Source organism: Mus caroli, chromosome 3 (assembly GCF_900094665.2).
Source record: "Mus caroli chromosome 3, CAROLI_EIJ_v1.1, whole genome shotgun sequence".
Lineage (NCBI taxonomy): Eukaryota > Metazoa > Chordata > Mammalia > Rodentia > Muridae > Mus > Mus caroli.
This window is the reverse complement of record NC_034572.1, coordinates 27,806,249-27,821,918: the sequence shown is the minus strand read 5'-3', so window position 1 is coordinate 27,821,918 and position 15,670 is coordinate 27,806,249. Positions and strand designations below refer to the sequence as shown.

Below are 15,670 nucleotides of genomic sequence, written 5' to 3'. Positions count from 1 at the left end.
GTGTGAGACATTCTCTTCATGTGAGAGGGAGATAACATGGGATTGTTTCATTCACATTCTTTTATCTGTGAGATGACTCAAGTACATGCAAGTACACATGTGCAAGTACATGGAGTGGGTGCCTGTGCATGTGTGCACATGTGCAAGGGAAGGGCAGAGATCAACTTTGGATATAGTTCTTTAGGCACAGTCTTCTTTGACTGAGAAAGAGTCTCTTGTGAGCCTGAACTCACCAGCTAAGCTAGGCTGCCTGGCTATCAAACTCCAGGAATCTACCTGCCTTTGCTTACCCGCTGCTGGCGTTATAAGTGCATTCTACCACACTTGGCTTTTTTTATATAACATGAGTTCTGGGGTTCAAACTCAGGCCTTTGGCTGGGATATCTCCTCAGCCCTCTTGGTATTATTTTCTATGTTACTCAGGAACATAGAAATTGGAATTGGATGATGGTTCAGCAATTAAGAATACTTACTGTTCTTTCAGAGGACCTGAATTTGGTTCCCAGGACCCACACTGGGTGGGGGTGGCCCACAACTTCCTATAACTCCATCTTCAGGGCACCCTCTTCTGGAGTCTATAGGCACCTACATTCACACACACACACACACACACACACACACACACACACACACACACNGTTCAGGCAAGCAAAGAAAGATAAGCAGCCTAACTAGAAGTGCAACAAGCCAAACTGATCTTCAAAGCTCTTGAAAGAACAAAAGAGACTATAGGGATGTAGCTCAGTTGGCACAGCACTACCTATAATCCCAGCACTTGGGAAGTAGAGGCAAGAAGATGAGCAGTTCAAAATCATCCCCAGCTACAGAAGAAGCTCAAGATCCTGTCTCAGGAACAGTGCAGATCAAAAGAAAACAGAGCAGAAGAAAGAAAGCCAGGGTGCTAAAGGAGCAGGAGACAGGAGGGGACGGTAGAAGAGGAGGAGAGGCCTTCAGACACCGGCTCTGGAGGCCCCACTAACAAGAGAAGAGCTGTCTTTCCCCTGTGTTAAGATTAAAAGCCACTGGGAGTATTTAAAATGAAAAGTGCCTCCATCCCACCACATTACCGGGTCACTCTGCCATCTCCCTGGCACAAGAGCTAGGCCTTAGTGCCACCTGTTTACCAGGCCACTGAGGAGTCAGACACTTTTTTTTCTCACCTATAAAACCGAATCCCCACTCTGAGTGTACTGAGCAATGAGGATGCTGTCACCAGCAGCATCTGGGAAGCATGATGGCACAGGGCACAAAGGAGAGCTACTAGGAACCCCACAGGGCCATGGGTGATGATAGCCATGGCTGTCTGAGGACCCTGTCACTTGTACTAAAGTAAATCTAAAACCCAAACATATAACTCGCAGGCTTAAAAACAGAAATGGGGAAGGAAACCAACTCATTAATAATAAAAGCTTTCCTGGTCGTTTCTTAGATTAACTTATTTTTATTTTAATATTTTATTAATTCTTCAAGACTTTCATACAGAGCATGGTGTATTTTGCCCATCTTCACTCCTGCCCTCACCTCCCTAGCCACCAAATTTAGGACTTTCTTCTTCATTCTCCACCCCATCCAGTCGAGTTAGTGTTGCCCAGTCTTGAGAGGCGGCATGCCCTAGCATGTAATGACCCTACCAAGGATGATGCTATTAAAGAAAGATAACTTCTCCTCTTCTGGCAGCTATCAAACACCAAAGGCTCCTCAGCCAGTGATGAGATTCTGCCCACCTCCTCCCCTCCACCTTGGGATTTGTCTGTGTTCAGCTTTCCCAGGCTCCATGCATTCTGTGAGATCAGATGAGCAACTGCCCTGTTGTGTCCAGAAAACACCATTTCATTCAAGTTGTTCACCACTCCTTCTCCATCACCACAAAAATCCCTGAGCCTTGAAGGAAGTGTTGTGAGCTCTGTGTCTCATTTAGAGATGAGCACTCCATGGTCTCTTGTGACGCTCTGCATGGTGACTGGCTGAGGGTCTCTGTACTCACTGCTTTCTGCTGTGAGAAGCTTCTCTGATGAGGACTGAAAAATGCACTGGGTGTGTAGCAGCCAGACATCAGTACTCATTCTATAGTTCATATGATGCCCATTTAATAATAATAGTTTTAGGGTCTCCCCTGGGGCCTCGCCTATCTAGCCACAGCTCTTGACCATGCTTACACTGTCATGTATAGACTTTATCACATGAGACAGGCCTTAGGAACAGTCAGAAAGTGACTGGTGACTCTCAAAACGTGTGTCCCACTATTGCACCTACGATAACTTATTGTAACCTGCAGGGTTCAAAACCAGATAAAAGTGATGAGGACTTATCTCTTCTGCTTGTGTGCAGAGCACCTTCTAGTACAATAAAACCTACCTAGTGGGGGTGAAGCTTCTGGATCAGTACCAACTCAACGGTTCCATTTTCTGCCACTCAAATACGTAGTATCTTAAGCAACAGGGTCCCACCAGTTCAGGAGAATAGCCAAGAGCACTCATTGGCAATAGCTTGTAATGTTTGATGTTTATGGGACACCATTGGCCAAAAGTTCAAAAAGAGATTTACTTGAAGTATAGTCTCTCCCTATACCCTGGATCCATTATAGGGTAAGTCCAATAAAACACACAAAGAAAGAGAGAGAGAGAGAGAGAGAGAGAGAGAGAGAGAGAGAGAGAGAGAGAGAGAGAGAAAGAGAGAGAGAGAAGTCTATTTGTGGGTTTCCATGTTGTTTTTTCAGAATGATTTAGTGTTGGCTCTCCATGTCCATATCCTTCCTCCACCTGCCCTTCGAGCCCCTCCCCACTTTAATCTTTCCTGTTCCAATACTCACCTTCATCCCTTTGTTCTGCTCTGTTCTATCTCCCCTCCCTTGAAACCATCCAAAAGTCCCTTACTAAATCCCTGACTTCTGTGGGCATTCCAAATGCACACATGTGGAAGTTCAAAGCTAACATACAGAAATGAGGGGAGATGTGCACTATTTGTCTTTCTGAGTCTGGGTGACCTCACTCGCAATAACTGTCTTTAGCCCCATCCATTTAGCTACAAATTTCATAATCTCATTTTTCTTAACATCTTAGCTTAAGTTTATTCTTCTTTGTGTGTGTTCATATTTGTGTGCATTCTTTTGTATGTACGTGCATTCATGTGGAAGCCAAACGTCAGCTTATGTCAACTGTGGGTGTTGGTCTTCAGGCTCCATCCATCATTTTCTTTTGAGGCAGTCTCGCATCATCCTGGAACTTGTCAAGTAGGATAGGCTGGCTAGCCAGTGTGCACCAGGAGCTACCAGTCTTCTCTTCTCCCTGCACGACACAGCCTCACCCAACTATACTGTGGGCCTGGGATCCAAACTCAGGCACATACCTACCGAGTGGCTTCCATAGGCCATGCCAGGCTTTTTTAAAACATGGACTCTGAGGCTCAAATGTAAGCATTATTCTTTACCAATTGAGCCATCTCTCAAGACCCTCATTTTACTCTTTAAAAGAGATGGGTTCAGGATGAAACTGCCCACCCTGATCAGACTCTGTTAAATGTGAGAAGCGGGTTTCCAGACAAGCCCATAAAAGCACATCTTGCTAAGCTGATACAAGTGTGAGCTGTACTGAATGGGGTCCCTGCAAAGAGCCAGAAAATACAAGACCTGTGATTCTCACAGTAGGCCCAGCTCCTCACAAGATCACTAAGAACACTGTGCCTGTGTTTGCCAAGCCCAAGACAAGATCCTGTGAGTGTTACATCACCTTTGCTCAGAGGGACACAGGCACACACTGCACACACACATGAGAAAAGCACAAACCAAAGTGGTGGTTTGAATAAGAATGGCCCCCACACCAGGCGTAGTGGCACACGCCTTTAATCCCAGCACTCGGGAGGCAGAGGCAGGCGGATTTCTGTGTTCGAGGCCAGCCTGGTCTACAAAGTACAAAGTGAGTTCCAGGACAGCCAGGACTACACAGAGAAACCCTGTCTCGAAAAAAAAAACAACAACAACAAAAAATAGCCCCCATAGCCTCATATATTTGAATCCTTGGGGAATGGCACTACTTGAAAGGAATAAGAGGTCTGGCCTTATTGGAGTAGGCGTCGCCTTGTTGAGGTAGGTGTGTCACTGGAGTTGGACTTTGAGATTTCAAAAGCTGTGCTAGGCCAAGTATCTCTCGCTTCCTGATGCCTGTGGCTCCAGATGTGTAACTTTCAACTTCTCCAATACCATGTTGGCCTTGTGTGTCACCATGCTTCCCACCATGCTAATAATGGATTAAACTGCTGAACCTGTAAACTAGCCCCAATTAAATGCTTTCTTTTAAAAGAATTGCCATGGTCATGGTGTCTCTTCACAGCAACAGAACACTGACTAAGACAGGTTTATGTAGAACAGCAGGAAGCCAGGTATGACAGGAAGCAGAATAACACAAGTCCTAAGCTGGGGACTCAAACTTCCCATATATGTACAGAAATGAAGCCCCTCCTGAGGTCACATGGCAACTGAAAGAAGGGACTGGACTGAACCCAGGCTAGCCTGATCCCCAAGGCTGCCTAGTGTGTCTGCGAAGCAGATGTCATTTTGCTGGCAGGAGCTGGGTGGGCGGCTGTTGGCAAGCACAGCCGTCGCTGCCAGGGCTCACAAAAAAAAGAGCAGCTTTTCCTTCCGGGCTGTTGCATTCAAAGCAGGGGGCAGGACAGGGACAGCCACCGGATTCCAGAGAGGTGCCTGTGTCAGGCATTCTGTCAGGCTTTCCTGTAGAGAGAAGAAAAGTGTGCCCTTCTCAAAAGTGGCCACTCCTGGCTGAACTTGTTCTATTCAGCCAGTTTCCAAGACCCCATGGACTGAGCTGCACGGAAGATGTCACTGAACTACCTGAAGGGTTGTCAATTCCCTCAGTCTTTGTGCCCTCATCTGCTATGTCCAGGAACCAAACGGAGAGAAAATTCACGTTTGCTGAAGCCCACCATTAAAGCCTCAGGCTGGAGACCTGCTATACAATTCAGTGAACCCCAAGTGGTCATGCACATGAGCTTCTTGTCCCCCTTGTCCCCCCCCCCATCCTCACATTCTTGTTCTTCTGTTCTCTTTCCTCCTGGCCAATCAATGTTCTGATCCCCTCAGCAGACCAACAACCCTGTTTCTAAGAACTGCTAAAAACAGACATCTATGGCCAGGTGGTCATGCCTCCTCCACAGTCACACCCAAAGCATTAGCCAGTGCGGGGAGGACACTTGGTGTTACTAAGAGAGAGTCTGCATAATTGCAGCCAATTACAAGTGTCCTTTAAGGCATTTCTACTTCCTAGCTAATTATATACATGGCGAATCTACTCCAGGATGATTTTAAGTCACGTGTATTCTGCCCAGAACAGCTGGCCACCATAGCCTAGTCACATGTCTAACTTCTAGAGAAAGCACTAGCACAGGCTCCTGCCTAAGGTTCTCTGAGCTTGAGCCAGTCAGAGAAAAGGGGACAAGGATACAATGGGCACTGCTTCCTCCAAGAAACAGGTGACATGATTCAAGGAGCACAGAGGTGGTTGCCAGTCCCTCACAAGTCTAAAGTACTCAAACTAGGCACTACCACATCCCCTGACCTCTGAGGTCCCTGCTTCCTAACTTCCCAGGGTGTACAAACTCAAAGCCCACTTGTATATCCCATTTCATCCTCTTCATGGTCACCTTTGACACACTCCATTCCCTGGACACTGGCCAGGGATCCTCCTCCATCCATGAGCTGTGGGACTCCACTGGGTCATTACCTGCTTCCTCAAGCTCCATTCTCACGGCCATTGTCCTGATGAAGGGGTGTCCTCCAGTACAAAAGCAACTTTCTATTTCAACCCTTAGCTCCGGGTGTCCAACTACTCCCGACTCCAGGCCTAGTCGACATTTCACTTCTAGAAGAGCAGCCACCTTGTCTCCAGCCTCTCTATCCCCTCACTGCTAAGTGGCCAGCCCATCTAACCTAGTCTTGTCTTAAAACAGGGTCTCATGTAGCCCAGGCTATCCTTGAACTTGCCTACCTAGCAGAGGCTGACCTTGAACTCTTGGCCCTCCTGGCTTCACCTCCCTCGTACTAAGATCACAGGCACTTGTCACTACTGCCAGCTCTCCACCAGTTCAAATCTCATTAAGATCATCAGCCTCAGAGTAAGAATCAGACCCAGTCTCCCCGCTGACCGGCTCTTCCAGAAGAGAATTTACTATCTCAAACACATGAAAGACCTCCACACCTTCACACCCTCTTCCAACAAAGCTACACATGTGGGACCTCCCGGAGCCAAAGCCAGACACACTGCTTGTTCTCAGGCCTGAAATCTTCAAGCGTACATTTTAAGTGCCGCATCAAATATCCTGTAAGTGCTCTGGGGGAGGGGAGATCTAATTGCATAACACATCATAGCTTACATTGCATCGCTGTTATACTCCAGACTCTGAACAAGCCTGAAGAAGTCCCTTAAAGTCCCCAATGCTGGGTGGGCCCATAATGGACACATTAGAGTAGAATGGAGATCTGTCACTTTCCTCCTGCCCTTGGACCTCTGTCTTCTCCACGGACACACCTCCCCCACGGTCACCTACCCCACTGCAGGCTGAATGGTGGGGTCAAAATGAGAAGTGACTCGAAACAAAATGGGGGTGGGGTAAGGGTTTCATGTGGACCAGGCTGGCCTTGAACTCAGTGTGTATGAGGATGTAAGCAAGAGGATGGTTTTGAACTCCTGTTCCTCTTGCCTACATCTCTCTAGTGCTAGAACTGCAAGCTTGCACTTGCACCCAGTTTTGTACATTTCTTGAAATAAACCAAAGCTGTGTACATACTGGGCAAGTACTCTACTCACTGAAGCTAAAGGTTTTGATTCCCTTCACTGGAATCATGCACTACCCTGCATCCTAGGCATTGTCTCAGGCCAGTACTGGGCATGCGCAGATCTATCACATTCATGTCATTATTACAGTTCCAGTTCTTATTCAGTCACTGTGCCTACAGATAAGGGGGTCTGTGACCAATCACACAGTACTGAACATGAATGACAGCACAGTCCTGGTGGCATCGGGAGAGGCCTGGCCTCTGATCCTCTACCTGGGCAATGCCATGGGGTCAATTCTACAAAGTCTCAGGGGCATCTAGAATCACAGTACACAAAACACCCAAGACACTAACTATTCCCTGGCAGCTTAAGGGTCAAACTTAGGACGTGAACAATAGTATAGCAAAATTAGAGAATCACATTGGTAATTTAGTCATGTTTTTCATTCCAAAGCATATGTTCAGGGTCTTAAAAATAAGTAATCGGAGGAAAAAGAGTCAGGATTAGTAACACAGACTTATTATAAATTGTGTAACTTTTAGTTTTCTGTTATTTCCCTTTGATTCTCTATTCTGGCCTTACATAGTCCATGGTTTGGACAATCTGTATTCTACCTAGTGACCAAAAGAAAAAAGAAAAAGAAGTGGCATAAAAACAGGGGGGAAAAAAAGAAAGGGAGAGCCTAGCCCAGGTTGGGGAGAGGGGTCCTCACAGTCAACACCAGGCCAGCTTTGAAGTATGTCTGGGTCACCCAGGGGAGAGGTGACAGAGAAGGTATTCTGACTGAAACAGCCAAAGCACAGGCAGAGGTGTGGTATGGAACTCCTAACTCTGGAGGGCACCTGGGAGTTAACACAAGAAAGATGGGTCAGCCAGGTAAACTGAGGCGACGAGGCAGAGTCATCTGATCAGCAACCCTGTGCAGTTCTGGGCAGAAAATGGTACCAAACAGGCATGGAGAATGGTTCCAGAGGACCGTGTGCAGACTGGAGGGAAAACAAGGTCATTGGTTCAGAAGCTTCTGAAAGAGCAAGGGGAGGTCAAAGGTTAGCTGTCTTCCTTAGTCAGTCCTCGCCTTATCTTTTGAGACAAGCTCTCTCCCTGAGCCTGGAGCTGGACAATTTAGTGAGACTGGCTGGCCAGCAAGCCCCAGGAATCCTCCTGTCTCCCCAGCACTGGAATGACAGACACATGCCACCATGCCCAGCCTTCTACACGAGGTCTGGGGATCCAAACTCAGGTTCACACATTGCACGGAGGCACTGCTGCCCTGACTGTGCCACCTCCCCAGCTTTTAAAACACATAACTCATCTCCCGTGCCATGTCTGTTTCAGAAGATCTGGGTTGGGAAGCAAAAACTCCCAAAACGCTCATTTCTAACCATTCCAGGCAATGGTGACACTTGGTGGACAAGCTCAGGAAGATTCACCAAGCCCCTAACAAAGCTTTCCCACAAGTAAATGTGCTCACAGACCTCCCCTGGTTAGCTAAGTCAGGCCTGACTACCAGGCCCTTCTCTGATAGAATTTTACAAAGACTCCTGGGGAGACAGAGAATCAGCATGACGTCATCATCTAAGAACCTTGGGAAATGGAGAAGTTCCTTCTCCACAGAAGTCCTGCTACTGGAAGGAGATGTGAGCTGGTGAATGGCTCCTCTCAGCTGCTGTTGCTCCTGGAAGCCTAGAGGGTTGAAGAAGACTTCCAGAACCAATGCTGAGCTGGTAAGCGAGGGTGTGGCCTGGATCAACACTCGCACAGCAGGGGGAGGGGGGGGGAATCTGAAGATAAATACCCTCCCCCTCTTCTGCACCTCCTGTGGAAGATTGGAGGTGCATTCCACAGCTTCCCCTCCCTGAGACTTGCTACCAGCTGCAGTCGGCTTAAGCCAGGGCTTTCCTCCCTTCTTGTTGCTATCCCTTTGCCTTTCCCTGAGACAGCCTGCCAACACAAGCTGCCTGTTCCGAAGCCTGCTCTTTGCAATGATCCAAGATAAGGCCAGGGTGACCATTAACATTCACTGTCAACTTGACAGGACCCAGAATCACCTAGGAGACAAACCTCTCCAAGGCTCTGCGGGGGGTTGGGGTGGGGGGGGGTCTCGGTTGGGTTCAGTGCGGTGGGGAGACACTTTCAGGGCACTGGATTTTAGACTGAAAAGGGGAGAAAAGCAACTAAACACAGCGTTCACTTCCCAGTTTCCTGCCAGTGGATGTAAGGTGATGAGCTTCCTCCAGTTTCTGCCACCATGACTAGTCCCACCACCTCAGAGGACTGCGCCCTCAACCACAAACCACAACAGGGGCTTTAGTCATGGAGTCTGTCATAACAACAACAGCAACAAACTATGGCTAAGACAACAAGGGCTAGACACGCAGCTCATTCTGCAGTCGGAGGAGAGCGGTGTGCCCTGAACAGAGAAGCCCCTGTGCCGTCCAAGACTTCACACCTAGTAAATGCTTCAAAAGTAAGAATTAAAGGGATAAAAAAAACAGGAAGAAAGCCAGTGTGGAAGGAATGGTACCTAAGTGCAGGTGCCTGGATACACCACAGACTGTAAGCGTAGGCCCTCGGGGACAGGATGGAATCAGAAGTAGATGAGAAAGATCCTTGATAACCGCTCACCAGGGGCTCCAGAGAGAGCCATGGTGGGTATGTGAAGGCACAGAGTAGATGCGGGACTCAACACAATCCCCACAACCTGCACCTCATGAAACTTTTAACACAGTATCTGACCTCCAGCTCCACTAGGAAGAACATCACAGACTTCATGAGATGAACCAAGACAAGGGGAATTGAACTGAACACACTGAGGCTGGAGGCTAGACCTGGGCAAAACCAAAGAGGCAGGGGAACAAACTTGTCTTTATCATCTGTTCTGTCCTAGACACTTGAGGAGAGGAAGGACCTGGGAAGTACTGAGACCTATCCAGCTTACTACAGCCTGCAAAGCTCCAGCTGTGCCTAGGGCCTGGAGCCTCCACGATACAAAGGCATGGACTGTCTTCCTCCAACCTTGCTTTGCAATAGCTACTTTCCAACACTGGATTCAAACTGCCGAGGGGACAACTGGACGGGAGGGATTATTATTTCTTACTGGTGGTCAAGTGTCCCCACGGACTTGATGGAGACCCCACAGTACTGGGAGCGTGCGGCAGGGATGCTTCCTACCTCACGGCAGACAGTAGCAGCGAGAACTAGGAAGGAGCCAAGAGCAAGACACCCAACAAACACCCACCCCAATAATTCGTGTCCCTTCTTAGATCTAAGGTCCTGAAGTTTTCAGAATCTCCCAAAATAGCGATACCGTAAGTTGGGGAATAAGAGCACGTGCACCTGGAAAGGATATTTCCTATTCAAACCATAACACACATGAAATCATGTTACCTAAAAGTAACTTTCAAGAGACAATTAAATGGAGGACCTAAATTCAACCCCTAAAACTCAATCGATGGCAGGAGGAAAGATTCCTTTTCTGTTTGCAAGTTGTCCTCTTAGCTCAACAATAAGCCGTGACTCATGTATGGCATAGACCTGTGATCCAGCTATTTAGGAGACTAAGGTACAAAAATCTCAAGTTCAAGGTCAGCCCAGGGTTCAGAATAATTTCAAGTAAGTTGTCTTGGCAACTCAGTGAGAGCCTATTTCAAATTATAAAAAGATATAGGGGACATAAAAAGATATATGGGGATATAGCTTTCTGGCAGAGAACTTGTCTAACATGTATAAGGACCTACACCAAGATCAGGTTCAATGTTAGGGTATGAGGTTAACATGTTAAATCCCAGCTCCTACTACTGTGGGGGTCTCTGCTCAAGTGTATGGGGACACCTGACACCAGCAAGATAAAAAAATTTGCATATATGTGTGTGTACATATATATGTATAATTGATTTTTTTCATATATATATATATTCAAGTACTTTTTCGGAATTCAAGATCCTCTTTCTACTCCTTTCTTGGTTCTGAAGTTGCATCTTATTTGCTGCTATGATTTGAGCCCATCCCCGTTGCCTGCCCCACCCTGTGCTGTGCCCCAGGTAGTACTGTTAAGCGGTGGGGTAACAGAACCTTTGGTGTAGTCTGCCTAACAGAAATGGGCCACTGGGGGCTATATCTGCTTCTCATGTTGACCTGAGCCTTCTGCTTCCTTGAGTGGCCGCACACTACTAACTGCTCCACCATTCCCTCCCCTCTAACATGGACTGCACTGTGCGTGCCAACTTAAATCTTGCCTCTCGGTGGCTGTTCCTGTAGGGATTTTATCTTAGCAGCTAGAAAACTACCACACTCTGCCAAATCAGCCTTCTTGTTTTGCAATACATTATAGGCACACAAGAAGGAAATATCTGTGCTTTGCGTATTGGACCATATAACTCCCTTCCTTAGAATATCCACCCATTCTTATATCTTCTATCAGCTTTAGCTATGAGCCTTTTCAAAACAATCTGAAAGGAGGATGTCTACCCTCACCCCCACCCCAATGTAACTGTTTTTGACCTTCCCCCCCAAAGCCCCACAACATGTATGAACAAAAGTTTTTGCTCTGTTTGACACCATCCAACTGTGTTTCTCACATGTGTGAGCTGGCACTAAGTTAAGTGCTCAAAAAACAAAACAAAAAAACCACTGGATCCTCAGTGAACTGCTGAAGTCCCCCAAGAAAAAACTTCTCATTATCAGGCACCATGCTTTAAATGATCAGTTATAAACCCTCGTCATCTTCCCGGAAATACAGATAATGAAATAGCCTGTAAGCAGAACCAGTCTCCCCCAAGGAACATGGCAACACGCATGAACTCATCACGTACATGGACAAGAAGCCTCTTGAGCACTGACTGGCACATGGAGACCCAGAGCCTATCTGTGGAAACCGGTTTCAACAAGCGACTTGTCCTCACCCCTGCTCTCCAGTACCAGTCTACCAGCAAAGCTCGAGAAGCAACCAGTCCACCATAGAGAAAGTCATTTTATGTGTTGTCTTAGTCAGGGTTTCTATTCCTGTACAAACATCATCACCAAGAAGCAAGTTGGGGAGGAAAGGGTTTATTCAGCTTACACTCCCATACTGCTTGCTGTTCATCACCAAGGAAATCAGGACTGGAACTCAAGCAGGTCAGAAAGCAGGAGCTGATGCAGAGGCCATGGAGGGATGTTCTTTACTGGCTTGCTTCCCTCAGCTTGCTCTCTTATAGAATCCAAGACTACCAGCCCAGAGATGGTCCCACCCACAAGGGGCCTTTCCCCCTTGATCACTAATTGAGAAAATGCCTTACAGTTGGATCTCATGGAGGCATTTCCTCAACGGAAGCTCCTTTCTCTGTGATAACTCCAGCTGTGTCAAGTTGACACAAAACTAGCCAGTACCCCACAGGGTCCACCCAACCTGAAAACGGTCTTTCCAAGAGTGTTGTAGGGAATGGGATGCAATGGCGTGCTGACAGTCACCAGGAGTAATGTGTTCAAAATGTGCCAACTGTTAAATGTAATCTTTCATTCCACTCTACCCGGGTCTTTTTTTAAAGATATGAAAAATAAATAATTAACAAATTAATTAGGTTTGATCCCCAGATCAACCGGAATAGCATAAGAGAAAAACTAAACAATCCCAGAGAAGATGATAACGCCAGAACTGCAATGAAATACCAAACAAAACAAGCTCCACTAACCATCCCAAGCCAACCAACCCCAGACACACACACACACACACACACACACATACACAAAAGGAAACTTCTGAGGTTTTGCCTCTCTTTTAGGGTCGAAGCCCCTAATAACTATATATGATGTACAACCTCTGTGAAACCTGTCTCTCCCTCCAACCCATGCACCTCGCGATGCCCCAAGATCTGCTGGGTGACATATGAGATCCAAAGTGGAAGGATAAAAATAACCTGGTCCTCAAAAAGGCAGATAGCCGCCAGACAGCTGAGTCACTTTGAAGCCCATTTTGACTACTGTAGGGGGCATTTCACCCTGCCTCTGCCTCGCAAGCTTCCACAACCTCACAACCCACTGGGTTGGAAACCTCCACCAGCCTCCCTGGTGGAAGGCCAGGATGCCTCTCGACTTCCCCTCCTCCTGCGGGGTCACGAATCAGGAGTGAACTTTTAATAATTCACATAGCGCACGTCAGCCCAGTGACTCACTTAGAAGGGAAAGATTTGAGTAAGGCTTTAGGAAGCCATAATAAGCCAGCGGCAGACCCCTTATTTCTGCTGCCCTAATGGGACCACCGGACCTGACAATAGCCAGAAAGGAATGGGATGGGAAATGGAGAGAGAGGCGAGCTCAGAGGCCATCAGCATTGTCCCGCAGTGGGAAACCCTGGGCAAGAAAAGGCTTCTAGGAGAGAGAGGGAGAGAGAGGGAGAAAAGGAGAGAGAGAGAGAGAGAGAGAGAGAGAGAGAGAGAGAGAGAGAGAGAGAGAGAGACTGAGCGTGCCGCGGGCTAGGGGACTGTCACCTACCACGTCCCCACCCTCTGTCGCCCGGGAGAACAGCTCAGAACCCTGGACTAACTCTTGCTTGCCTTTCTCGATACTGGGGCTTTGGGCAGAATACTGACGACCGGGGCCCTGGAATCCTAGCCACAGAGTAGCGGAGCGAAGGGCCCAGAGGACCCAGTCTTCGTCCGCCGCAGCCTGGAGGCGCTCACTTGGTGCCAGGGAGCCAAAGCTGGAGGAGAGGCAGCAGGAGGAGGAAAAAGTCCCGGGCCCGCAGCTCATCGGGTCCCCTGCCCTGTGCGCCACCCCGTTTCCCAGGCCGGCTGCGCAACTGCGCCGTGGATCTTCCTTACCGGGGAGTCGTAGGAGAAGGCGCACTCGTTCTTGTAGACGCGGTCCCCAGACCTGGGCACGCGGATCGTGGGCATATGAGGCACCAGCAGCTCGCCCAGGTCCCCTGCAGCCATCTTCCCGCCGCCGCCCGGCACGCTGAACAGGGCACCCCGGCGCTGCATGACCGCGGAGCGCAGCGGGCCTGGGGAGGAGCGCGGCGCAGCGGGAGAACAGGACCTGGACGCGGCGGTCGCGCGGGTTGAGGATCAGCTTAGGCTCGGGAGGCTCGGCCCCTGCCCCGGCCGGCCGGCGGGCGGGAGCTGCTATTTTTAATCCAATGGCGAGTCGCCGGCCCAGCTGCAGCGTCAGGCGGGGCGCGCGCCAGCCGCAGCGCCGGGGAGGGGGATGCCGCGAGGGCGGGGACGCAGGAGTGGGAACCAGGGAGGCCCCGGGTCCCCACGCACGCCTCCCGACCCGCCATGGGCCCCACCTCGGGGATGTAATCCCCAACTGCCCAGGATCAGGTCCTGGGAAGCCCGCACAAAAAAGCGGTGCACAGCGCGACCTCCCCATAGATCGGAAAGGGGTGGGTGGGACTCAGGAGTCGCCTCTCTCTTAGATTCTTACTTCTCACTTTTTTTAAACATGCAAAGCTCTATAAAAGACACTAGACTCCATCGAGGCCTGGAGAAGGAAGAGGTATGTTTCCCTATATGTTGCAAGGGTAGACTGTAGGAATTCTACCCCCTCCCCCACACAACCAGATAAGGATGTCTATTTTTCTCCATCTTTACAATGTCGTCCTATGACTCAAGGTCCCCTCGGTAGCCTGATTTGAGGATTCATGTTCTGCCCTTGCTTGTGGATTCTTCAAAATAAAATAATGAGGGGGGCTAAATAATATGCAAATAGAGCGTGTTTTGTGACGTATACTCTCATTTCTATCATCTTCTTTAAAAAAAAAAAAAGTAAATAAATAAATAACCCATGGAATGAGGAGGTGGAAACAGGTTCAGGAGCTCAAAATTAGCCTTGGCTTAGCTACATGAGATGCTGTCTTTAAAATAAATAAATAAATAAATAAATACCCATCCTACATCGGCTTTTCCAATGAGGTTCCCTAACTATGTGTATCCTACTACCAGGGCATAGCTCTTCATGATAGCCAGAAGCTGCAGATCCAAAGCATTCTGTAAGTCTCTCCAGATAAGACTATCCTGAAAGTCGTTGGTGATGTCACTAAATGTCTCAGCCTCACATTGCTTCAGAGCAAAGAATTACACACATTACACTTGGCTTCCTCCCTATCTAGTAGGATCTCTGCCTGTTCACAAACTGGCTACAGAAAGAAACTTGATTTAAAATGTTGAAAGCTTAATATCCAATCTCGAATTAAAAAGTCAAATCAGTGAGATTTGTTTCTCATCTTGCAGCTGATAAAAGATCTATCAAATTAGTCCAGGTGTGCTTGAGAAACCCCCTCAAACACACTGTTGGTGGGAACAAAAACTGCACATCTCTGAAAGGGTATTTACTTTTATTTTTGTCACTTTGTATCCCAAGTTGATCTTGACTCCTGGTGATCCCCCTGCCCCAGTCCAACCCATCACCCCCATTTGGTTCCCCACTGCTGGATTTCAGGCCTGTGCATTCTGGAAGGAAATGTAGTAACACTGATCTTAATTTTATATGTATATATTGTTTTCCAAGGGGTATCCTGGGTGATACTTACACCACATTTAAATTCCATCGTGGTAGGCTACTTGTTGGAGCATGGTTTATAACAGGACACTGGGAGCTAAGAAAAGATCCCTCACTGGGAAGCAGTTACTGTAGAGCACCTCTAAAAGCAATGAGGTCACTCTGCACTGTCATCAGCCACATCACTAGATGGAAACAGAAAGTAATTCCGTGCATGAAAGCCAGGGATGTGCGTGAGGTCGGCCAGTTACTGTGTCCTGGTGGGCCTTCCCTCCAGTCCTTGAGCGGGTCCTATACACACTTGTGTGCATGCCTTTTGGCCCCCATATGTCTCTTAGAAAATGTGCAAGCTATATAATTGTCAAGATTGTTGAGAGAAACAGAAAGCAGGAAGTCAAGGGGACTCC

General features: G+C 48.1%; 1 protein-coding gene across 1 annotated transcript in view; it reads right to left on the bottom strand.

The window, feature by feature from the left end:
* Positions 1 to 13,912, bottom strand: part of Usp13 (ubiquitin specific peptidase 13) — a 109,875-nt gene extending 95,963 nt beyond the window's left edge. Inside the window, exon 1 of the mRNA XM_021158246.2 lies at positions 13,583 to 13,912. Within this exon, the coding sequence (XP_021013905.1) occupies positions 13,583 to 13,744 (162 nt within the window). The 5' untranslated portion in view covers positions 13,745 to 13,912. The remainder of the gene's footprint in view (positions 1 to 13,582) is intronic.
* Positions 13,913 to 15,670: the final 1,758 nt, after the last annotated feature.